At 42.3% G+C, this 25,424-nt stretch overlaps 1 protein-coding gene across 4 annotated transcripts; it reads right to left on the bottom strand.

Annotated features, from left to right (window-relative positions):
• Positions 1-4,332: 4,332 nt before the first annotated feature.
• Positions 4,333-24,233, bottom strand: PLEKHF2 (pleckstrin homology and FYVE domain containing 2). 4 transcript variants are annotated; one of them, XM_088675724.1, is made up of 3 exons: positions 24,093-24,191; positions 21,367-21,481; positions 4,333-8,331 (listed from the first exon to the last, which is right to left on the bottom strand). In XM_088675724.1, the coding sequence occupies exon 3, from the start codon at positions 8,315-8,317 to the stop codon at positions 7,568-7,570; it is 750 nt and encodes a 249-aa protein (XP_088531850.1). In that variant the 5' UTR covers positions 8,318-8,331; positions 21,367-21,481; positions 24,093-24,191; the 3' UTR covers positions 4,333-7,567. The 4 variants fall into 4 exon arrangements, with proteins under 4 accessions (XP_088531850.1, XP_034980387.1, XP_060133680.1 ...); XM_035124496.3 differs by lacking the exon at positions 21,367-21,481 and having other exon boundaries at positions 24,093-24,233; XM_060277697.2 differs by lacking the exons at positions 21,367-21,481; positions 24,093-24,191 and adding an exon at positions 23,733-23,751.
• Between the last annotated feature and the right edge of the window lie 1,191 nt (positions 24,234-25,424).

Below are 25,424 nucleotides of genomic sequence, written 5' to 3'. Positions count from 1 at the left end.
GGAGAGCTGCCCTATCTTAGAAAGGTTAGGATTCTCAGCACCGGTCCTGCCCCTGTTCTCATTTTCATCTTAGCAAAGTCTGATGCAAAGTACTACTCTATTAACCACTTCACTTTCAGATGGAAACTTTGGAAAAACAAGAAGGCAAATGCTACACTGCAATTAACTGGAAATTACAGTCTGCAAGGAAGGGGAAGGGGAAGGGATCCTAATACTTGCCACTTAGCTGCACAGTGAAGAAAGAAGCATATGGCTTTAATAAGGAAAACCCTAACAGGATTTTCCATCAGTAGCTGGAGCCGTGCCTGGCACACAGCACGAGGCATATAAACAGACCAGAAGATAGCACAGTCCTTCAACAGTGCTAGAAACCTCTCAGAACTACAGGGGCAGAAGACAGATTTAGTTGTGTGTGTGTGTGTTTGTAGCACGCTTAATAATAAAGAAGAAATAGAAGAAATCTCTGCTACTCTTACATTATTTTAGGCGTCCCATTTTAACACAAGGTGGTGCTGGATGACTCAAGGTTTCTTCTTCCGTTTAGGAAATGAGTGAGATTTATTAGGCTATGGCACCTAGAATAACCAAAAACAAAGCTTGTCAGGACGCATTTTCCTTAATTGTTACAGAATGCATTTTAGCAGGCATAATTATAGATTGTTGTTGTTGTTAACTGGAGTTCTTAAATGCAATTCACTATGAGCTGGCAGGTGGCCACAATACAAGAATGCAAGATTAAAAATAGTTAACAGTCAGAACAGGGCAGGCCCGAAAGATATACACCTATCAGGTGTCTTTAGCACCTGATAAAGACTGTACAAGGAAGGTGCCAGATGTATCTCTGTGGAGAGACAGCTCTCCCATAATGCCATCACCAGAACTTCCAAGGGCAGTGGAACTGCCAAGAGGGTTTCTTCTGTCTATCTGAACACCTGAGAGGGTCTGTAGGGAAACAGTACTGTATTACCAACAACTAGTATTGCCTCTGACAGTAGAGATAGAACAATAGCAAGCAAGGCTGTTAGCTATTGATCACCTTAGCCTCACCAGTCTGATGGTTACGGTTACTAGACTGGTTCTTATCATCCTAACGGAAGCAATGCTAGTGCTTTTCGCAAAGAGGCTGCACAAAAGGTCTGGAGTAAGAGGAGTATTTCAATAAACGACTGCTTGCTTTCCTAGGAAGAAATTCAGGCATGAGGGAAGACTGCTACAATTTAGATACAAAATACACAAAATGGAAAGTATTGCTTTCTTTCCCAATAGGGGTTCTCCGGATACTTGCATCACTGTTTTAAAAACGTGATTTTTTTAGGGGGAAGGGCGTGGTGGTGGGGGACCCTTCATTGTTGAAGGATATGTTTATCTTCTTTCCCTTATTTTGGTTTTAAACCAGAGTGAACACATTTGAGCATCCTCTATCATGCAGAAAGAGACAAGAGTCATGTCTGCATTGCCTACCATAATAAGTTGGCCATAGCGCATCTCGTGCATTGTCTGTGAGCCAAGGAGAACACGAATCCAGACCAGTAACATCATTGTTTCAGATCGATGGCCGAATATGAAATAATCGTTGCTAATCTGATAACTCTTTCCCTTCAGTTGAGTAGGAGTTATAGGAATGATTTCTCACATGGCAAAGGTATTTCCCCCCAACATGGTGATAACACTTTTCCAGTAAAGCAGACTGAACTCTAGTTGCACAAGACAGGTGCCCTCTGTGCCCTTAGTGGAAGCAGAGCACACCCAATCCTAATTCAACTGTCCTCTGCCCTCCTCTGCTTCTACAGAATTAAGATTGCGTATGAACCCAAATCTCTTTCCTTTCCTTTTTTTTTTAAAAAAAAACCTCTGTGGGAAAACTGGTTTTTTTCCTTTACAGTACCCAAGTTTACGTCTATCAGGTCTGGGCAAGTCCTAGATGGCAAGGCTCATCTCTTTCCTGTGTTCGGCTAGTTCTTACCCTAAGACAGGAAATTCAAAGACTCGTGGATTCCAAAGGGAAAGATTTAAACTTGTGCTGAAATCTGCAAGACTTAAAAGGTGCTAAATTTTGGCTGGTTCACATTCCCGTATCAAAGAGTAGAGCAAATGATACATAGGCCCCATCTGCAACTATACATTTAAAGCAAATATCACACCACTTCAAACTGATATGGCTTCCCTCAAAGAATCCTGGGAACTGTAGTTTGTAAAGGGTGGTGGGAGTTGTTGGGAGACCCCAATTTCTCTTACATAGCTACAAATCCCAGAGTTCCCTGCAAGATGGTTAAACCACTCTGGGAACTGCAGTTCTGTGACGGGAACAGGGGTCTCCTAACAACTATCATCGCCCTTAGCTAGTTAGTTCCCAACGTTCTTTGGTGATAACCATGACTATTTAAGCTGGTTTGATGCAGCTTAAAATGTAAAGTGCAGGTGAGGTTATAGCTACAGCACTGGACTTAGCTGGGCAAAATGGGGTTCAGACCTCTTCAGCCATTATACTTATAGGGTAGCCTCAACCAACCTACTCTCCACCAAATGTGGCCACCCCACATTACCAGCACATACACCCCACATACACAGGAACGCAAGTCTTCCCAGAAAGTTCAACTGAAGGAATGGATAGCAGCCCTCAAATGACTGATCTGATGTTCAGATCTTTTCACCTATCACACAATTACCCAATAAGTGGTTTATTTGTAAATGGCTAAAAGATAACCCAAACGTTGTGGAAAGCACTAACAAGTTGCATTCTGCTCTTCTCTTGGAAAACACACACCAATTTCCAACTGAGCTCAGTCCTAGCTCCTGGTTGTTGTTGTTTTTTTTAAAAAAATCAATGAAGTGAGCACATTACCCAATTTACTATGATGCAGTGCTTTTTTCTGGGGGGATGCAGGGGTACGCATACCCCTAAACATTTTGTGAATCTAAGTTTGGCCTCATTGAGGGGCAGTATTTCAATATGAGTAGGAAAATGAGAGTACCCCTAAACATTTTTTTAGGGGGGGGGAAGCACTGCTATGATGTAATGTAAAATAAACCAAATTTCACACCTCCTCAAATTTTTCTTTCCATTTTGGTCTTTCACAACAAAATGACAAGATGATTTATTGTCGCATGTAGTTTGCTTCTCAGAACCGGCTGGCTATATATGGTGAGTTTCAGTTCTTTATGTTATTGCCAAAACAAATGTTGGGCCATTTAAAGTCACTTTGGGGCATTTTCAAGTTGAGAGGCACAACATACAAGCTCTTTCTCTTCTCTGTGACAATAGTTCAGATTGAAGGGAATCCTTCCTGCCCTTTACTGCTGGTGAAAATTCAATGCATGATCGCTTCACATTACAATATTGATATGAACAGCAGACTTTGGCACAGACTGTTAATACCTGAAGAACCACGCAGTATTAAAACACAATGCTGATCTTACTGAAAGTAGTGGTAGAGGAAGCAAACATCTTTCCATTCATTTCTGCCAGTTCAGCCACTTGATACTTACAGACACTGTACGCATCGTCCCTGACCTTTGTCATTTTGAATCCTAGTGCTAATATAACATTAAGGTCAGGACAGGTGCAGGCTTAGCAATAATGCTATTAACAAGACACTGGATGTCTCCAGCCCACCTTGTTTTAAATAGCAGCACTGATAAATAGGGACAGAAACCTCAACTAGACTACACAGTGCTCATATGACTATTTCCTAGGGATGATAAGTTTCCTTAGCAGTGCCATAGCTTTTGGTGTACATTAAACAAACCTTAAGGTCCATTAAACGGAGTGTGGTTTAAAAAACTGTCTTGCTGGCCTACACACACAAAATGCCACCTTTGGCTTGCTTCCCTCTTCCCTTGTCATATACTAATTCCCACCCATCTTTCCAGCGTTATGAGATGTGCAGTTTGCATGTGAGAATTGCAGGCTTGCATGCAATCTGACACTCAATTATAGGGTTCAGTTGATGGCAAGTCCTGGGCACACACCAGCTTTTGGCACCCAAATAATCATTAACACAGACAAAAGAGATAAATCAGAAATAAATTCATTGTAACAAAAAGGGAAATAGCTTATTGTCTGAAAATGGAAATTAGCACATTTACTAAAAATAAATATAACCCTACAGTTCATTCTTATACAGTCTCAGAAATAAATCCTACTGCGTTCAGTGGGCTTTATTCCCATACAGAGTTGCAGCTTAATTGTTGTTTATCTGGTGCTCTGACCACGCTCATCTTTTGGACAAGACACTTTAAAACTCTTTCCTTTTTGGATACCTTACAAGAAAAGTATAAAGACTTGCTTATTCAAAACTATTTGCATATTTACAAAATGAAAGCAGCCCAGACTGACAAAGTTACAAAACCATTTATTAAGCCCTTTTAAAGTTCGACTAACACATTAAAGTTTATTTTACACAATAAACATCCTGAACAGAACCACAAAGTGCCAATCTATTTTCACACTCCTAGTCCTACAATTATTTTCTCCTACAATGTGAATTTGGTAACAGCTTCAGGGATCAATTGCAGCATAATGTGAATTTCATTCACAGATAATGATGGGGGGTTAAGGTAAGTAGGCAGAACACATTGCCAAATGGGAGGATAAATTTTCTTGCAGGTAGAAAGTGCTGAAGCGTTTGTGCAACATTCAAAAATAATTGGGTAAATACATGTATGACATTCAATATTGACTATGCAAAACCTTTTGTACAACATAGGATAAGAATGAAGATGAACTATATCAAGATGTACTTTATAGTTCCTATCTGTGCCATGAAAAAGAAGCAATCTTCAAATTATGCTTTCAGTGGAAGAAACAGACTAATTCCATTTACAGCAAGCTCCTACAGATGTCTGCTTAGAAGTCTGATTTCAGTATGACTTTCTCTCAAGTAAATGCACATAGGATTCCTTCCCTGAGATCACGTCTCAGCGTTTCAAGGCCATCCATTTCCTGACATCAACTGCACATTATTGCTCATCTGATTTTTAGTGTTTTAATAATCTATAACTTTAACAGCAAGTCAAACGCCTCGTTTGGACACACTGCTAAACCATATTTTAGCATTACAAGCATGAGCCTCAACAAACATGGGGCTTGTGTGCTCTCCCAGCCACCTTCCAGCACTGCTGAGAAAAGAAGTTCAGAAACTCTCGTTTTCAGTTTAATAACATTTTGCTGTGTTGTCCCAACCCAGAACAACCCTGGGTAATCATAATCATAATAATAATAATTATTATTATTTTTAAAAACAAGCCATCTTCAGACCATAGTGATCATGGCTTGAAGCTGGCTTGCTCTAACACACCATAGTTAAGTTTAACCACAATTTGTGCTAATCTGTGGTTAGCCTGAAACTGGCAAAGCAGGAGAGGGGAGGAGAGAATGCAGAGGCCGATGCTCATTGAAACTTGTAACATTAAACTATGGTTTACAAAACGAAAACATTTTAACCTTCAAGTGCCTTCTTCCCAACCCCCCCTCAAAACTGCTTTACAACTTGGGAATTCGAGGAGCAATTGGCTAAGTTTGGGGAGCATTTCTTAAGAGTTCTCAGTAATTATGTGCCTTATTCTGGGCTGCCACCTGAATTAACGCCATGGCTCCTTCCTTCCCTGTTAGCACTATTCAGTTATCTGTATATAAGATGGAAACCATAGCTTTAAATTGGCATAATCAACCAGGCAGGCACTGCTGATGCACATTCTCCAACAAATTCCCAAGCAACCCCCAAGTGAATGGTGGCTGCTCCACATCAGCTAATGCTGGGATGGGGAACCTGCTGTACTTTCATCAACCCCAACCTGTATGGCCAATAATCACAGATGGGAGCTAGAGTAGAACACTGGGTGGTTACCAGTTCACCATTCTGCCCTGATGGAGTGTACTCCCCCATCTCATTTTTCCAACACTGACTTCTGTGCTACAGCGGCCAGATTACAGACTAGGAGACTACAACAAGATGCAGAATTGATTGTTTATTCAATAAATATAGCCCAGTTGGTGCCAGGTGAGGCAAACAGTGCAGAAACTGTCACTTAATAAATGAAATTCTAGATACTATAACTCTTTTTGTACTGTACATACAATGTTCAACACTTTTTATAAACTCTCAGATGCTACTGAATTCCCAACACAATTCCATCAGGGGACTTTTACATGAACTGATTAAACACGCTACCGTTATATAAAAATAGAGATATGTATTGGGGTTTTACAAAACTTCACAGAGCTAAATCTGACACTTCTCTAAAAACGACACCATCGTAGAAAATAGTATTGTTAAAGGTAAAAAGAAAATACTCTATTGGAAACACTTTTTGCCCTAATTGCCCTGCTTCCTGGATTTATATATTTAAAAAGAAGTCATCTGCATTTCTTTTCTATCTCGAGGTCAGCTGTGTACAAAGGATGGATATTTTTGCAAGTTCTCTTCGGGTGGCTGATTGGGATGTTTTCCCATGATGTTGTGCTTTTAAAAGACATTCTAATTATTATTATTTTTAAAAAACCATTCCTAAAGTTTAAAAAGGTTAGCGAAAGATCTAAGGAATTAATTTTATAAATATCAAATCAAAAACATTACAGCAAATACCATGATCTGAGACAAAATACAGTTCTCAATTATAAATATCTGATAGCTATAAACATTTTAAAAATCTCACACAATTTTGAAAATAGCTAGATATTAAATCCATTTGAAGAATATCAAATTTATTAGCGGTCTCCAAGTTGAGTAGTTGTATACATGGTGTGGGAGCTCAAGCTGTATTCATCAAACTCCACAATAATGTTTAATCTGCCCTCATGCATCCTATTGGAGAGATGTACTGAGGGGCTGGGGCTGACGGACAACACAAATTGCCGTAACATACAGTCCTCACTACTCAGATCCAAGTTACACAACAGCAGTTATTGTCAATAGCACCAACTATTTCTTAGTTTGTTGCACAACAGAGGATACATTGGATTAGTTTCTTCCTGCAACAGTGCAGTCATTAAAAGGCACTGCTTGGTATAGGACTTCTTGCATAAAGTTTTAGAAATTAATATTATGTTACAGAATGCATTTTTGTTAAAAGGGGTCACAGCACAGCATCAATTTCAAAGCCTGGTTAGATGTTCTATTCAATTCACTAACCAAAAATACCAGTTTCACGATGCTGGTTTAATTGCCCCCTCCCCAATATTAAAAATAAGTGGTAGGATATCACTGCCAAACACACTGTGGGATGCTTCTTGGTAGCAAAAGAAAAGAACAAAAACTGTTCTTTATTCTCTATTCTTCCGCTGGGAAAGAAGGGGAAGGAAAGGTTGATAATCAACTCACCCCTAAATAGGAAATCAAGTATACAAAGCTGGAAAAATGATATATTTGCAACAGTCTATCCCTGCAGAAAAGAGAGCAATGATATATCTAAGAGAATCAGATACTGAGGCACAATTGAGTTGAAGGTTTTTCAGGCGGATTTTATGGCTAGGTTAGGCCTCTCGGAAGAGTCTGCAACTAGAGGTTTCCTCATCCAGCAACTCAGGTTCAAATACCAATTGTAATATTAAGACATTCGCTTTCATTACTTAGTCACTGCTGTCATCGTCGTCATCGTCATCTGACATATCATTTAAAGGAAGCTTCGGTGGATGACTGTAAGAGTCCGATCTTGTGGGCTGACATGTAGGCATCTCTCCTGTGGAAAGGAGGTCATAGCAGAAGTCGCAGATTCGCACAGGCTTGGAGGACTGACTGGGAATAAGAAACCTCTTTTCAGAGCAGGGCCCACATACAACAAATCCACATTTCCGGCAGTGGTGTCGACGATTGACGGGGGTGAATTTTGCTTTCTGGCAGCGCATGCATACAGTGGCTTCAGAATCAGGTACCCAGACAGCCGCGTGTTCATTACTGGGAGTCTTCCCGCTTTTGGAAAGCAAATCAGAAACACATTTATTTATGTGGTTCATCCATTCAGATTTCTCTGTGGCAGTAGCAGCATACACTGCAAAAGATTTAGTCGGGGTCTTAATAAGCCACCCATTCCGTAGATCCCCCTCATCCTGGATGGAATCAATAGTCACGTTTTCCAGTGGAATGATGTGCTGTTTGTTATATTTCTTCTTCTGGATGACAATGTTACCATACACAAGGATATCATTGAATAAGAAGAACTGCCTCGCTTTTGGTTTCTTCCGACACAGCTTTGTTAGTACTCCTTCACCAATCAGGACACGGCCTGGAATAGTCAGAGGCTGACCAGCAGCTCCAAAACAGTTTTCCACGATGCTTATTCGCCTAGTATTTGCTTCACTGTTTGCCAAGCGATCCACCATCTTTCACTCGTATCCTAAAACAAAAAGGAATGTTAGGTTACTGCAGGTATTCAGCCAATTGCTGAAGATCAAGCAAGATGTTATCAGCATGCATTTTTCTGTCAGCTTCTCCTCTAGCAGCAGGTCCCACACCAAACCATTAAGCTGTTTCCCCAACCCCCCAAGCATAGAGAGTTGTTTTAAAAGACGGGGAATTTGGTGAGCATCACTGGAAAAGAGTGGGGAAACCCTTCCTTCCCAGTTTTTGCCACCCTCTTGCCTGTCATTAAAGGAGACCAGATTTTCATAGTGGCCATTGATATCTGACACCCTCCACAGCTGTGGTTTGCATTTTTCAACTATTCAACAGCTTAAGTAAGAAGACGAAACACAAGAATGAGCCAGGACCTCCCCTCTTATTTTGCTTTCCATCCTACCAAGCAATAACAAGACAGTAAAGGGAGGGGCTATTAGGCTGCTTTATAAACTTAGCAGGATTTGAGCAACACAAGGCAACTTGATTGTCTTCAGATTTCTTCCAAGAGATACCATTTTAAAATTGTAGGGTCTCCATAATAACACTGCTTTATTCCATTGGCCTGAGTGGTCTCTTGCTGCGTGTCCTGCATATGTTTGTTTTAACTTTGTGGCCTTTTCCACAACTATAACTTTTGATCTTTGTCATATCCAATTATTAGTTTTTCTAAGTCACAGTTTAGAGATGTGTGGTGAGATGACTTGAGGATGAAAGCTACTGTGTACAAAAACAGCAAAAACAAACAAACCATGAGCCAATACTGCTCATTTTGGGGAAGTTAACTCATCAGCACTGCAGACTGAGTGGAAAGTCTTTTAACCTTTTGTCATGGTACCCTTTTCCTAGAAATGTACTAGAAAGGCAGAATGCCAAATGAAAACTATGAAAACCATCACATCATTCCAAGTTTAAATTTCTAATACTGTTGTGCTAATCTAGCCACCTTACAACTTTTTGATATTTTCAGCAGTAGGCAGCACCAGCTTTCTGAAGGCCACTACTTTAAATACTGTTGTGCACACCCCAAACTCTGAGTAGCAAGAGACTCCAGGGGTTCCAGTGCTCACCCAGGGTTTGGCTTCCTTAGAATGAGGGTCAATTGAGACTGTGGTGTTTTTAGGATGTATGATTTTATATATACAACCTGAGCACAGGGTTGGTTTGTTTTTCTTTGAAGGAGGCTCACAGCATTAACACTCTAGCAGATCTTGCTTCCCCTTTAGGTTTCCAGTAAAGCCCCAAGCTTTGGGTTCAGCACAGAGCAAGACTAGCCTGTGTGTATCCAGCTTCCGGTATCAGCCAATCTCTCGCTCTCTCCCTCTCTCTCTCTCTCTCACACACACACACACGCACACACATAGCATTAGTTAATTAACATTAATGACGTAGCATTAGTTCATATTCATGAAAGAAGTAAATTCAGTTTAACCTAATGTCTGTTATTTAAAATGCAAATGCAAACAAGTCCTCTTCACATGCACAGAGCTAAGCTAATACCCTAGGCAATAATAAACCATCTTGCATTTAAAAATTAAAAGCATGCACCCAAACTGACCTTTGCTCAAGGAAAAAAAGAAGCTACGGAAAATTCTCCTTCCAGAGCAGATATGTGAAGTCCCTTGTATACTTAGTTCTATTACATTTAAAATATACAGATGACAGCCCAGGGCCCTAGTTTCTAGGTTTCTAACTATGCAATTGCCAAAAATAGCTCCTAAGGTGTGGGTGAAATCCATTATCATGACAAAACTCTCTGCTATACAGCTATATCTATACATTAAAAATAAGTACCTACCGGTACATGAAAACTAAAATGTCAGTTACCACCATGACAGGGAGCTGGAAGTGGCTGGAAGTCTGAATCCTGAGTTCCTCCACTCTCCATAGGCCAACTTTGACAGCGGGCAAGGCTGCCACCTGTCAATCACTTAACATCATAATTAAGCCCACCTGTCAAAAGGAGTTGCTTCAACTGCCAATCAGCTGATTGGCAGTTACAGTGAACTCTTCTGAAGTCCATTTAGATGTGTGGCTTGGATTCCAACCATTCCTTCAAATGGACTTCAAAGAAGTTCACAATGAATTCCTTGAAAGGTGCCTGGACCTCTCAATGAAAGTACAATCCAGGTATCCAGTCGCATTCCTTCACTTTGCAATCATAATTAATGAACATTTACAGAGTCTAGAAATTTACCTTGTCTTCTTTTTTCAATGCTCAACTTATCATGCAAACCTTGTTTTAAGATACACCAGTGTTATAAAGAAGGCTTACTACAGAATACAAAGGCCAAAAGTTGGCTTTTAAAATGTTACTTGACAGTCCTGGATCAGATTCACTTTCATTCACGTTTAAAAGGACTTGAGTCACTGACTTCAGCCATCAGGGCTACAGAATCAAACTCCATCAGTCAGAAATTAAAGGGACCCTGACCATTAAAATCCAGTCGTGACCAACTCTGGGGTTGCGGCGCTCATCTTGCGTTATTGGCCGAGAGAGCCGGTGTACAGCTTCCAGGTCATGTGGCCAGCATGACAAAGCCGCTTCTGGCGAACCAGAGCAGCACACGGAAACGACGTTTACCTTCCCGCTGTAGCGGTTCCTATTTATCTACTTGCACTTTGACGTGCTTTCGAACTGCTAGGTTGGCAGGAGCAGGGACCGAGCAACGGGAGCTCACCCCGTCGCGGATATTCAAACCACCGATCTTCTGATCAGCAAGCCCTAGGCTCTGTGGTTTAACCCACAGTGCCACCCGCGTCCCAAGTCTGCCTCTTTTAAACGTTTAAAAAGCACAATTTATGCATGCATTTGTATATGGCTAGATTGCAGTAAGAATTTTACATGAATGTAACAGTAGGGTTACTTTAATAATACTACGTTATAATTATATTAATGCCATTTCCACAAAACGTGACCATGTATTCCCATGAAGCTACAGGAATCAGTAAAAATGCTTGCTCAGCCATGAAGCTCAACAAGTGACCTTGGTCCTGCCACTTCCTCTCAGCCTAATCTACCTGCCAATGTGATTTGGGGGAGGGGAGAGAGAATGAGAATGAACTATACACACTGCCTCGAGGTCTTGGAAAGATGGAACACTATAATAAATTAAATTAAAAGTAGATGTGAATCTGTCAGAAACTCTGTTAGACTAAATATCTCAAGATGTGCCCTGTAACCTTATGGAATAATCTATGCTAAATTACTGGTATAAATTTAGAATTCTTTCTGTGGGCTATTTTATTTCATAAAACATTTTATACTACCTTTCATCCTTAAAAAAAGACCCCCAAGACAGTTTATAATAAAACATCAATACAACTAAAAGCACATTAAACTAGATAAATTAAAACATTTAAAAGCCTGGTGCAACAAAAATGTCTCAACCTCCCACCTAAAAGTTGGCAGAGGCAGGGCCAGTCTAGCATTCATTGGAAGAGAGTTCAACAATCATTGAGCTGCCCCTGAAAAGGCGTTCCTGTCAACTGAACCTGACTTGGTGGTGGAAAGCAAAGCCTTAGGCCTGATCCAGCATGACTCTTATGTTTTTATGTTACATCAATTAGGTCTTCGACAATAACCAGCTTTACATAATCTAGCTATTGCTGTCTTCCAGAACCTGTGGGATTTTCTGGGAAGATTCCCTCAGCATTACCCACAAGAAGATTGCTATTCATTGAAGACTTTGCAAACGTACAAACACTAAGCTATAACAAGCTCATGATTCTCAGCTGACTTAATCTACCATGCAAGAAACAGCTTTTTCTTAAATAATTTTACCCAATCATGATTTAAACAAAAAATTATTCAGTATGGTGCAGAGCTGAGGCATGATGCTAACTACTGTGTTTCTCCAAAATAAGACACTGTCTTATATTTTTCCTCAAAAAAAACCACGGTGGCTTATTTTCAGGGGGTGTCTTATTTTTTTATTAAAGTATGGTACAGTTTAACCTACAAGGTTAAACTGCCTATCATTATGGCTTATTTTCGGGGTATGGCTTATTTTCGGGGTATGGCTTATTTTCGGAGAAACACGGTAGATCGGCACATGAAGCAACTGTATTTTGCCCCTAGTTGCCATCCCATATTTTAAAACAAGGTACAGCAAGACATTTTACTGTTTCACATGCAGAGCAATGAGACTACATGTGAATTTCATATCAATTTTACGTACATTGTGTGCATTCTGGAAGACCCATTGCTAAACTTCCCCTTAAGAGGATCTTTCAGGAAAGCACATTCATCAGATATCCTATCAATGTCATCACAGTCCTTTTCTGTACCTCTAACTCCTTTACTGCCAAATGACATACATACAGTTCAACAACTCACTAGGGCAACTGAAATGATCTAGTCCTCACCAGACTTGTGTCTGGAGAAAGAGGGTAGTCTTTCAAAACATAGAAGATGGTTATTCTACTGTAAATTCTTATCCTATTGGACCAACCAATCCATCCGTGACAGGATATAAGGTTATTATCAATGCTGAGAGCCTGGATAGGCATTCCACATACACTCTCTGCCTCATCCAATAATGCTGGCATAGTACATCCATCAGAATGAGGTTAGATGATAGTTCCCATACAAATAAATTAATTGGTAAAGCATCACCACCATTGCAGCAAGTTTAATGCACAAGTAAACAGTGGCATCACCCAAACATTTATTATTTGGATTTGAAAAAAGACAAATTGATATGGCATCTAATGCTTTTGCTCCAATATGTTTTGTTGTACCGTAATTTTAACTTTTTGTAAACTGAAACCGGAGGTTGGAATATAAACCACCAAAACAAATGATAAAAGAATACGTAAAAAACTAGTTAAAATGTTCTGGAAGAGAACTAACTATACTGTGAAGAACAGAATTCAAACTACGAATGCAGAACACTGAACAACCCACGTATTTAACCACAAGAACTCAAGTTAGATTCACTATACTGTACTGCTAAATTTATCCAACTGTTACACTATTCAGTTTTACTCGGTGGTCCCACCGCATAGTAAAGCATTTACTGTAAAGTGTTTCAGTTCTGTCCCACAACCCTCATCCTTTACTTCTCACAGTTGACACTGCATCTTTCACTGTGCTTCGTGGAAAACTGGTGAATCTAATAATCAGGTGCAGGCATACTGCTTCCAAAGTCAGTACCATATATCAGAAGAGTTTTGCCAAATCACTAGTCTGTATGCCTCAGATAACCCTGGTTCCTTACACCTGAACCAGCACCAACCATACTTACACAAACCCTAGGATGTTTCAAACCCTCTGTTTGCAAAGCTAATTAAAACTGGTTGCACAATTTTCCTAAAGTTGTGCCCTATCTGTGAAAAGTGTTAAGACAGCTCACAGCACTTTAAAAAGATGTGTGTTCTCTCTATGAATATAAAAACAATGAGCAACTGAAAATGCATAATACAGGCAGCATGAGTTATTTGACAGATGCAGAACACACAGACACACATCACTGATTTAAGTGTCTTTTAAAATGACTTTATGTCATTGACGTGGGACCAATAGAATTACACTGGTTTCTTGGCTAAATAAAACAAATCATGCCACTTCAAAACAATATCCATAACATAAAAGAGGGGAAGATTTTGAACTGGCATAGCAATCCTCTGAACCAAAAGAGTACCAGGGAAGTATAAAGCTGCTTATTACACACTGTGTTTACCTTGATTACAAAACTAGCATCTCCAAGTGTGGAATCAGTTGTCCTGCCAAGGAGACATTTACTACAAAAAAGATCCTTAAGGAGATGAATCCTGCCTCAGTGCAGCTGAGGTTTGGCATTTTACAATCACTGCAGCCACTTCCAAGGAAGAAACCTCCACAGCACTCTTGGATAAAGATAAAAGGTCCAGTTTTTTGCAAAAAGAGTTGCTGCTTTATCCTAATGTTGGTGTATTTTCAGTCTTAGGAAGGCAACACGGTCTCTTGTGCTTTCTTTCATGCAATGTCAATTTCAGAGGAATGCCCTAGTCCAGAGACCAGTGGTGTACTATACACAAGCAACACAGGTGGGTCTGAATTGGTGGAGGTGGAAAGGTAGAACAAGCTAAAACTGGTTACAGGTAGGTAGCCGTGTTGGTCTGGATCGAAGTAAAATAAAAAAAATTCCTTCAGTAGCACCTTAAAGACCAACTAAGTTTTTATTTTGGTATGAGCTTTCGTGTGCATGCACACTTCTTCAGATACAGTGAAATGGAAGTTTCCAGGCACTTATGTAGAGAAGGGGTGGGGAGGGGTGGGGATGGGGAGGGGGGATCACTCAGAAGGGTGGTGGAAATGGGTGATTGACTGACTGATAGCTGTTGATGACCGGAAACGACTGCAAATGGTTTTGCATGAAAAAGCAAGGGTTGAGATGGCTGAAGATCGCTTATCATGTATAATGAGATAAGAATCCGATATCTCTGTTCAAACCAGGTCCCTCCATGGTTTTGAGCTCCCTCCATGGCCCCTCCATGGTCCCTCCATGGTTTTGAGCATGGTTTTGAACCCTACGCCAAAGGATAAATGGACATAAATCTGACATCAGGAACCAGAAGACAGAAAAACCAGTAGGAGAACACTTCAATCTCCCAGGACATTCTATACAAGATCTCAAAGTAGCTGTCTTACTACAAAAGAATTTCAGAAATAGACTGGAAAGAGAAGTTGCTGAATTGCAACTTATCACCAAGCTCAAAACCATGGAGGGACCTGGTTTGAACAGAGATATCGGATTCTTATCTCATTATACATGATAAGCGATCTTCAGCCATCTCAACCCTTGCTTTTTCATGCAAAACCATTTGCAGTCGTTTCTGGTCATCAACAGCTATCAGTCAGTCAATCACCCATTTCCACCACCCTTCTGAGTGATCCCCCCTCCCCATCCCCACCCCTCCCCACCCCTTCTCTACATAAGTGCCTGGAAACTTCCATTTCACTGTATCTGAAGAAGTGTGCATGCACACGAAAGCTCATACCAAAATAAAAACTTAGTTGGTCTTTAAGGTGCTACTGAAGGAATTTTTTTATTTTACAAGCTAAAACTGGGAGGAGAAGTTGAGATGTTTTTGTACAAATATCCACAGGATACCAAATAGTTTTCGCTAGATTATGCTATCCTTATTCTTAAAGAAAATAAGAAAGACCAAACTTTTCTTGCTTTACATTTAAATTAAGTCCAAACTTTCCCGCCAGACACAGCTGTAATTAATTAGCAAGGTTTCAACACACTATCTCCTCTGCCCAACAGGACCAAAGTAAACTAAACTATCTAAATTATGTCACATCTCACAACAGTTGCAGCCCACTAGGAATGGCAATGTCACTCTTCCTCCTTTGATAAGTAGATACTACAGCCTGACTCAGGGTGCTTTGCTATTGTTCAATGACCACTGCAAGAGTACACCTTGTTTGTATAAGAGACACAGTTAAACCGAAGTGGCCATGATCTAAACTTAAATTTGGATTACTAATCATCACAAAAGTGCATGCATTCAGAAGATTAGCAAGGCAGTGACTGATTCATGAATCTCTAGGCAACTCAGAATAGATAAGAAGGTTAAGCCACTCTGTGTTACTCTGGAGCATTAAATCGGGAGTGTACTCATTAACAATTGTCTGAGAGGTTATATAGAAAGGACATGAAATCTGAAGTAGCCATGGTCAGCAAGGAAGCACTAAGGGAAAATGGAGAGCAGTAATTTTTAAAAATATAAATAAATCCCCTTTTAAAAAATGTTCTGGTCATAGCCCAGGCAATAATGGGCCAGATTCACAGAACCTCAAAATTAGCCCAAATATTCCAGTAACTTCCTAATTTCCCTGACACTACTACCATGAGAAACTAAGAAAACCACATTTTAAAAAGAAAAATGTGCCACTGGAAATACCTTTTAAGCTGCCACTTGAATAACTAATATAACAGAAATTGTTGCATGATCTAACAGCTTTTGTTCCTCTTTTAAGGTACTGTATATTACTAACTAACTCAGCCAGTGTGACAATTTCTTCCTATTTAGGGAAGGAAGTATCTAGTTACAAAGAAAGTGGCAGCATGCTCTCAAAATTTTATAAGTTTTAGCTTTTAGTCTCCATTTCCCCATAGTGCTAAATCAGGTGCAGAAAAAAAGCACACACAAATGTGACAAGCATGCTTGCCAGGGGGTTGGACTGGATGGCCCTTGTGGTCTCTTCCAACTCTATGATTCTAATCCTCACAGCAACCAAATAAACTTAATGGAATGAGTCTACTGAAGCTTCTGGAATGGAGTCAATGAATACTGATGAAATTCTTAATCTGAGGTTCGAGGCAAGAACACAGCAGCTTATCTTGCCAAACATATTTAGAAAGTCAGGGTTTTAGTCAGTATTTGGAATGTAGCCATTTTTCTTAATAATATTTACTTTACATAGTAGCCAAACGGAACTGAAAGGCAAGCCATATCACTTTAGAAATTATCAACATTTAAACAACTTACACTGTTGGCAAAATGCAATGCTGTGTGAGCGACTGCCACTCATGTAATGAAACTTCCCCTTCCTTTTCTCCCTTTGCAGTTCATCCCTCCTCTCTGGCAGGGTCCACCAACCCACTTCTGGTGAAGTTTTGGGGGTGCATGTGGGAGTTGCACGAGGGAGGCGAGGAAGATGCCTGTTCAGCTCACAGACAAGACACAAGTGGATGTCAGAGTGGAGGCTGGTATATCAGGGCAAATGGGGGCTCTGGCCCACTGACCTCAGCCTGCCCTTGCCCTGTCTGCGCTCACAGGGGATGGCTCTGCCTTTCGGCTTCCTTGCCTTTAGTTTCAGTGCTGCCTTTGTAGAACTCAACAGGGAAGAGGTCAGGGACAAAACCCGAACAGCTGGCTCTGCCTGTCATTGACTCCAGTTCCGGCTCCTGCTCCGGGCTCTCTGCCTTCCACCCTACCAGACATAAGAGGCATCAGCCATTAACGGATGTCACCTACCGGTAGTATTGGGAAGAGATATGTTTTCTTTTTGCTACCTTAAAGGCTTAGCCAGCCCCTCTGAACCTTTGGGTCCCTGTTTAAAATGAAAATGTACCGTGTTTTTCTGTGCATAACACGCCCCCGTGTATAAGACGCTCCCTATTTTGGGGGACTCGAAATTAAGAAAATGGGGGGAGATTGCCCCCTTAACATTCTTTTATAGTAAAAAAAAAACAACTAGCCTTATACATGGAAAAGTACGGTATGTATTTATATTAGAAACGCAAGAGGATCTGTTTTATTAATAGACAGATTCATGGAGGAAAGAGCTATCCATGGTTACTTAGCTGTGATGGCTACGCAGTACCTCCACAGTTGGAGGTAGGAATGCTTCTGAATACCAGTTGCTGGAAACTGCAGGAGGGAAGGGGAGGCTGCTCTTGAGCTCATGTTCTGCTTGCTGGTTTCCCCCAGGCATCTGGTCGCTCACTGTGAGAACAGGATGCTGGTCTACAAGAGGATGGGCCAGTGGTCTGATTCAGCAGACTCCTTATGTCCTTAAAAAGGCAAGTCTTCGCTCCCCAATGAAACTAAATCTGGTGCTCTTAGGGCTGGTGCCCCCAAATCTTTGATGCGGCTGCAACAAATTTTGCTTTTTCAGCTCTGCTGTGAACAGTCCTAACTAAGCTCTTTCACTTCTCAACAAGTTCATTATGAAAATGTATTCCTGGGATCTTACGGTAGCACAAGACCCATTTTAACAACATGGGTTTGTTTCAGAGAAATCAGAGTGATGTTGGCTCTGTTTTGTCTTTTAAAAAATTCTCTTGACAATTGGTGATATTCAGATACATATGCTTAATTAACATATTCAAGCCTTTTGCCTTCACATGCAGCCCCTTCCCTCCTCACAGAAATTAAGTCTCAAATTAACCATTAACTGGGAAAGTATGCTCACCACGTTCAGAACAAGTCAATAGCTCACATATAAGTTAGATATTTGAGATTCCAACTTGTTCTGAACCAGGTAACCATAATTTTCCATTTCGGATTATGTGGTAAACTGCAGATTACTGTAGACTTCCAGGTTTGATTGCTGCACTCAGAGAAGGAAGAATAGAAGGGGTTGTATGCTTTGGCAAAATGTTTGCAGCTTATTAAGACAATATATGATAGTCCCAAACAGGTTTGTAAATGTGTGCAGTTATTTCTGCAGTCATTGCATAATTTAAAAAATCACATAATAGGAGGAAGCACATAATTTTTTATCTCTACGAACAGGATTTTCAGCTGCCAGAACGAAAGTGTACAAACATGTCCAAGTAAACAGCTAACACAAAAGTCCAAATGCAAATATAAGAAATGAAGCCTGCACTTAGATCTGTATTCCTCCAGGAAGATTAACCAACTAATGCATGCTCTTGTGGAATTCAAGACATTATTTCAGGTTTGTGACAATTAAGAACAAATCTTTAGTTCTATTGTTAACATATGCCCAACTGGAATGCAATGAGTCTGCATGAGCCTTAAAATCGTCCACTTCCCGTGTGGCTGTGAAAAAATTGCAACCATTGGCTTGTTTGTCACTATATCTGGCAAGACAACATTTATACATGCTTTTACTATTTCATGCCTCCTTTCTCTAATTTTCTTGCTTTTTATATATTGTATGAACATGTGAACACTCTTAGTTGTGGCTTTTCATCTTTTACATAATACTTTTCCCTTTTTTGTTTTATAAGAGAACAACTTATAAAGAGGGGCGGGGGCTTACGTAAAAGAGTTCAAAAACTTCATCTGAACCAAGACTTCTACATGTGGTCACAGCAGCCTTGCCGGCCTGGTGCCCTCCAAATGCTTTGGACTACAACTTCCATCAGGTCCAGCTGCCACAGTTGTGTTGGCTGAGGCTAATGGTGGTTACAGTCCAAATGACTGGAGGGCACTAGGTTAGGAAATGCTGACCTTCTTCCTTCCAAGATTTTGTGGGTTAACAAGCAAATAAACTTTTTTTTGGGGGGAAATATGAAGTACTTCACATACTGATTTTGCACTTAAGTCTTTTTTTAGAAATAAGGAAAACATAAATGTGACAGGAGCTCCTATCAAAATACAGAAGATGAATAATCTTACACTACAGGTTCAAGGCCACCTACATGAACATGTTCAAAAGTCATGATTGTGAATGCTGGGACTAACAATTAATAACCAGGACTGGCCCAAGATCTCAGCTGGTGAGAAAGCCAGTTACACCTCCGTACATGCCAGCATTCATTTCCTGAAAAGGAAATGTCAAATGTATTATGTTCAAGATACATAGGTGGTAGAGAAAACACATCTATTGTTAACCAGACATCAAAAAAGCCTCTTCTGGCAGCAACCTACCAATATATGGGTAGGTTATGAAGTGAACTGGATATATTTCCCTCCACAGATGCATTGGCAAGCATTCGGCATTTCACTGCTTAAGTATGAACGTATTACATTTATATCCTGCCTGTCCTACCAAAGGAGCCCAGAGCAGCAAGTACACCAGCAATAAAAACATCTAAAAACAATTCCAGTACAGATGCAGACTGGGGAAAAGTCCTGTTGGAAGAGAAAGGAATTCAGGAGGTGCCAAAAAGACAACCAAAGTGGCACCTAATATTTAATGGGAGGACATTCCGAGGGGCAGGTGCCGCAGTTCTAGAGGCTCAATTCCTATAGTGTGGAATGGACCTCCTGATAACATGGTATTTGCGGGAGGCCCTCAACAAAAGAGCACAGTTACTATATAAGGAGTGAGACAATCCTGGTCCCAAGCCGTACCGTATTGGCCCAAATATAAGCCTACACCTTTAAAATTAGAGGGGGGGAGAAAAAAACAAAAACAAATATAAGTCACTCCATTCCTCGCTGCTGCTGGCTGCATACTGGGGGGACATTGTGTTGCAGGCAAACTTTCCCCTTCCTTGCTCTCTCCCTTCCTGGCCTTGGGGGAGAGGCCACACTCCTGGGACTGTTTGCCCCACGCTCCTGGCTGCAATACCGTAACGTCGGGAATATAAGCCGCACTTTAACTTTTCACGGTCGGAATTTGGGGGAAAAGTGAGGCTTATATTCAGGCCAATATGGTATATAGCTTTATACACCAAAATCAACACCTTGAAAGTAGTCCAGTAGCTAACTGGCAGTCATTGCAATTAATTCAGCAGTGGTGTAGCATGGTGGAGATACCCTGTAGCTGTCGTGTTTTGCATTAGTTGAAGCTTTCAGACCAACCTCAAGGGAGGTCCCACCTGCAGCACTTTGCAGTAATCCAACCTGGAGGTTACAAGTGCATGGATGACAGTGCCCAGACTATCCTGATTCAGGAATGGCTAAAGCTGGTGAAAGGAATTCCTAGCCACCTAGGTCACCTGGGCCTCTTGCAGAAAAGATGCATCCGGTAACACTCCCATACTATAAAACTACTCTTTCAGGGGGAATACGACTCCATTTAGGGAAGACAAATTATCTGGACTCAGGAATCACCCATCCACAGCACTTCTGTCTTGCCAGGATTCAGTCAGTTTGTTGGCCTTCATCCAGCTCACCACCAAGCCCAGGCACCACTCCCAGGCTTACATGGCCTCTCCTGGTTCAGATGTTACAGAAAGGTAGAGCTGGGGATCATTAGCATACTGATGACAGCTCACCTCAAATATCCTAATAACCATTCCCACGGCTTCATATATACCACATGTTACACGACGCTAGGGACAATATGATACCCTGCGCATAGCTGCCAAGTTTTCCTTTTTCTTGCGAGGAAGCCTATTCAGCATAATGGAATTTCCCTTAAAAAAAGGGATAACTTGGCAGCTATGACCCTGCGGCACCCAAACTGCACAACTGCTAGGGGACCAAAAGACAACCCAATGCTATATGAAACCAACCCTGGAGAAATATAAGTCACAGCTAACTAATGCATACAACCATAGTACTGTACAGCTGGAAGGGACACTGACTGTCATTGTAGCTAAAGAATGGATGAAACAGTTTCCTGCAGAAAAATAAAGCACATCACTGCCCCCACATCACTGAGTAGTGCACCTACTATCACTTCTGAAGCCCTGCCAGCTTGTGTTGGCCACTCCAGAAGGTGAAGGGAACTTGCTGCTGCTTCTTTTGCTTCACACAGCTTTTCTCTTTAAATTCCCCATTCTATATTCCTACATGGAAGGAATTAGGTAGTTAAGCCAGTTTCAGGCAGGATGGAGCATTCTGACCTGGAAAAAAGGGACCTTGAATCTATCAGATCCAGGGCTGCCCCTGTCCCACCCCTGCTCTAGGTTATCCCACTTAAGGGCCTAATGCCAGCTACTGTTGGCAAAAGAACCACCACTGGCAAAAAAAAGAGAGAAAAGAACCACCAACTGAAATTCTATGCACATGGAGCTATCTGCATGCATAGGAAGGATCTCAACGGTCCTCTATCAGCCAAGTTCTTCTCCACCAGTGGAGGTGCCTCCCCTCCTTCCTAACCCTCTCTAATCAGCTGATCTGGGAGGAGGTGTAAGACTGCACTGCAAAATATTTAAATAAAAAAACAAGGTCATCTGAATGTAAATATGAAAAAAGAAAATCTTCTGGCTAGTTTGAAACTGTTAGGTCTGATGGCCATCAATATAAGAAACAGTAGCTGACTGGACCAATATATTCCAATGTAAGTTACAGCACTGCTCTGGTTCGCCAGAAGCGGCTTAGTCATGCTGGCCACATGACCTGGAAGCTGTACGCCGGCTCCCTCGGCCAATGGAGCGAGATGAGCACCGCAACCCCAGAGTCGGTCACGACTGGACCTAATGGTCAGGGGTCCCTTTACCTTTTTAAGTTCCAGCAGCAGAAAAAAATAATATTTTCAGGTAGCATATATATTCTTACCAGATAACAGAAAGCATTTTTTTTATAAAATCTGAATAATGTGGGGGAAAGGCTTTAATCACTTCAATTGACTTCCCACTTCAATAATAATAATAATAATAATAATAATACAGTAATAATAATAATAATAATTTATTATTTATACCCTGCCCATCTGGCTGGGTTTCCCCAGCCACTCTGGGCGGCTTCCAACAGAAAAATAAAATAAAATAATCGATTAAACATTAAAAGCATCCCTAAACGGGGCTGCCTTCAGATGTCTTCTAAAAATCTGGTAGCCGTTTAAGGCTTTCCACAGGGCGGGCGCCACTACTGAGAAGGCCCTCTGCCTGGTCCCCTGCAACTTGGCTTCTCGCAACGGCACTGGACCTCAGTTTCCGGGTAGAATGATGGGGGTGGAGACGCTCCTTCAGGTATAGACTTATCTCAATCATTATTGTTTAAAAGCCATGTTTAGCACTGTGTGACTTTACACCTATAAAACTGTTTGACTCATTTTTAAATGTTAGACTTGTCTGTGTTGTTGATAGTAATTTTCACAAGCTGCACTGAGTGCTCTTTTAAGTGAAAAGCAGGTATGTGTTCTCTATATAAATAAGCAAATGAAATCCCAAATGCAGACAGGTAACACAAGAAAAGAACCAACCCTTCTTATTTCTGTAGCAGCTAACAAAGTTGGCACGCTCTCCAGGATGCCATGGCATTAGAAACTTAAAACAAAAAACCACTGGCATGAACAACATCTCAGCCAGGCCCAGCCTATCAGAAGAAAACTTAGGAGAGCTAACTTCCTTCCAACCGGAATCCACTTGCTTTGCTAACCCTTGTTGACAGTCACAGGAAGTTCCCTGCCTTCTGATGCAAAACAATCACGCACCATCACGAAACTCGCCTGGGAAAGAGGGGAAACGCAACACACGCAACTTTTGACAGGCAGCCTTTAAAAGCAAAAAGACACCCCACCCCCCGCAACCCAATCAAAAATAAATCTCATAAATAGGGTATTTTAAAAAACAAAACACTATTATTCCAGTGCTAGAATAAAAGAGAAGAACTGAGCGGGAAGCCTATTTTCTCTGGAGAAGTGGGAAATGATTTCCGTTTTGTTTACTGAGGGGAGGGGGGCGACCACATATGCCTCATTTTACCCGAAGTCAATGGCACGCTGAGGAGTGGGAGGTGCGCACACTCCCCCCTGCACACAGAGGCACCCACGGGGTGCCAATTAGGCTGCAGCCGCTTGATCTCAGCCCCACACTGAACCAGCAGAAGGGGGGTGTTTCCTTCGGGCGGCCGCTTCTCACTTTTGCCAGAGTTTGAGGGGGAAAGGAGCTTCGGCTACCACTACTTTCGGAAAGTGTCACTTAAAAGGGGAACCGGTTTAAATTTTAAGACTCTGGGAGGCCGCCACGTCCCCTCCTCCTCCTCTCTCCTTTAATGCAGCCGCCCTTTGCTGCTGCCAGGCAGGGGTCCCCAACCCGTGCCAAGTCGTGTGCCGCCGCCTGTGCGCGACGGAGTCAGGGCGCGCCCGAAACCCACCGCAAGCACAAACCCACGGCCCCGACGGCGCCGCGTTCAGCCCGCGCCTCTGGGACGCCGGCTCCCAATGGGCAAAGCTGGAGCCGCCTTTCCTCCAGAGGGAGGTTCCGCGGGGCCAACCCCCAAGTCAAGGGCCGCCGTCCGGGTCTTTGTGGGGCGCCTCCTTCTTCCCCCTTCCCCACACCGCCGCCGTCCTCGCTCCCCAGAACAGACGGGATCCCAACATGGCCGCGGATCCGCAAGGGACCGGGAGGAGAAAGTTTCCTCCGCGCCACCTCCGCCGGCTCTCGGCTTCACCCCAAAGGGGGGACGGCTGGCTACTCTCTCCCTGCGCCCCCCTGACCCGAGCGCGCCGCTTACTGAGAAACCGAAGCGCGCCCTCCCTTCGCTCCGCTTCCCAGCTCCGCAGCTTGTTGCTTCTCGCTCTCCCTCGGTTCCCTTCAGCCGCCGTTGCTAGTCGGGCTACTGCCGCCGCCGCCCCGCCCGCCGCTCGTGCGCGTCCACACACACACGCTCTCTCACACACACAACACCCTGGGCCGGCCTCCAAGCGGCGAGGAGGACGAGCCTCGGCGGCATCCCGCCCCAGCTCGATTTCCCAAGAGAGAGCCAAGGGGAGGGGCCGGCGCCATCTTGGGAGAGGCGCCCGTCGAAGCCGGGAGGGGGGTTCCTGCTGAAGGGGGAGTAAGGGTCGAAACCCTCCCGAATACATGCTGGAGAAGGGGCGCACGGAAATGTGCCGGGGTTCAAACGGGGTGCCCTTCGAGCAAAGCCATGGGTCATTCCCCCCTGAAGCTCTCTGACCTCCCCTCGCGCAATCCGAGCGGTTCAAAACATTTCTGCTGCCTGAGGTGAAGGGCAATGTGGATGCTGCTGCACGGCTCGCATTGCCGTGCACTGACACCGAGTGGGCTTCGCTTCAAGCCTGGAAAAGGGACTTCTCCCACTACACCTCATCCAGCACCACGATTATCTTTGGTTACCTGGGGGCATACCTGGCAGCAAGGTCCTGCAACACCTGTCTGCTGCTTCCCAGCACTTGCCACTTCACTCTGCCCTAGAATAGTATAAGGGGAGTAATTTGGATACATTAGCCGTTCATTGTAAAAGGGATTCGTAGGATCTAACACGCACAAACCATATGTAGTAACTCGCCTTGTGTAACAAAATGTTTTCACCAGATTGGGTTGTGATTGCTGTATATTTTATGTGTCCGTTGATGTTATGAATGATGTTATGGCCTTTGATGAGTGCAATCAACATTTTGATGAGGAAGAAGATATATAATACAGTGAAACCTCGGTTTAGTAACACCTCGGTTTACGAACGCCGCGGACCCATCTGGAACAGATTACTTCACTTCCCATTACTTTCAATGGGAAAGTTCGCTTCAGTTCATGAACGCTTCAGTTTAAGTACTCCGTGGACCGTCTGGAACAGATTAATCCACTTTCCATTACTTTCAATGGGAAAGTTCGCTTCAGTTTATGAACAGACTTCCGGAACCAATTACACCCATGCTTCGGCTTAAGTACGCTTCAGGTTGAGTATTCCGCGGACCCGTCTGGAACGGATTAATCCACTTTCCATTACTTTCAATGGGAAAGTTCGCTTCAGTTTATGAACGCTTCAGTTTATGAACAGACTTCCGGAACCAATTGTGTTCATAAACCGAGGTAACACTGTAAGGCT

This window comes from Zootoca vivipara, chromosome 8, assembly GCF_965207765.1.
Source record: "Zootoca vivipara chromosome 8, rZooViv2.hap1.1, whole genome shotgun sequence".
In the NCBI taxonomy this organism is placed as follows: Eukaryota; Metazoa; Chordata; class Lepidosauria; order Squamata; family Lacertidae; genus Zootoca; species Zootoca vivipara.
This window is presented reverse-complemented; position numbering and strand designations above follow the sequence as displayed.

Bases quoted from the DNA above. Each gene is read 5' to 3' on its own strand.
- PLEKHF2 (XM_035124496.3), bottom strand. From the start codon at position 8,317: ATGGTGGATCGCTTGGCAAACAGTGAAGCAAATACTAGGCGAATAAGC.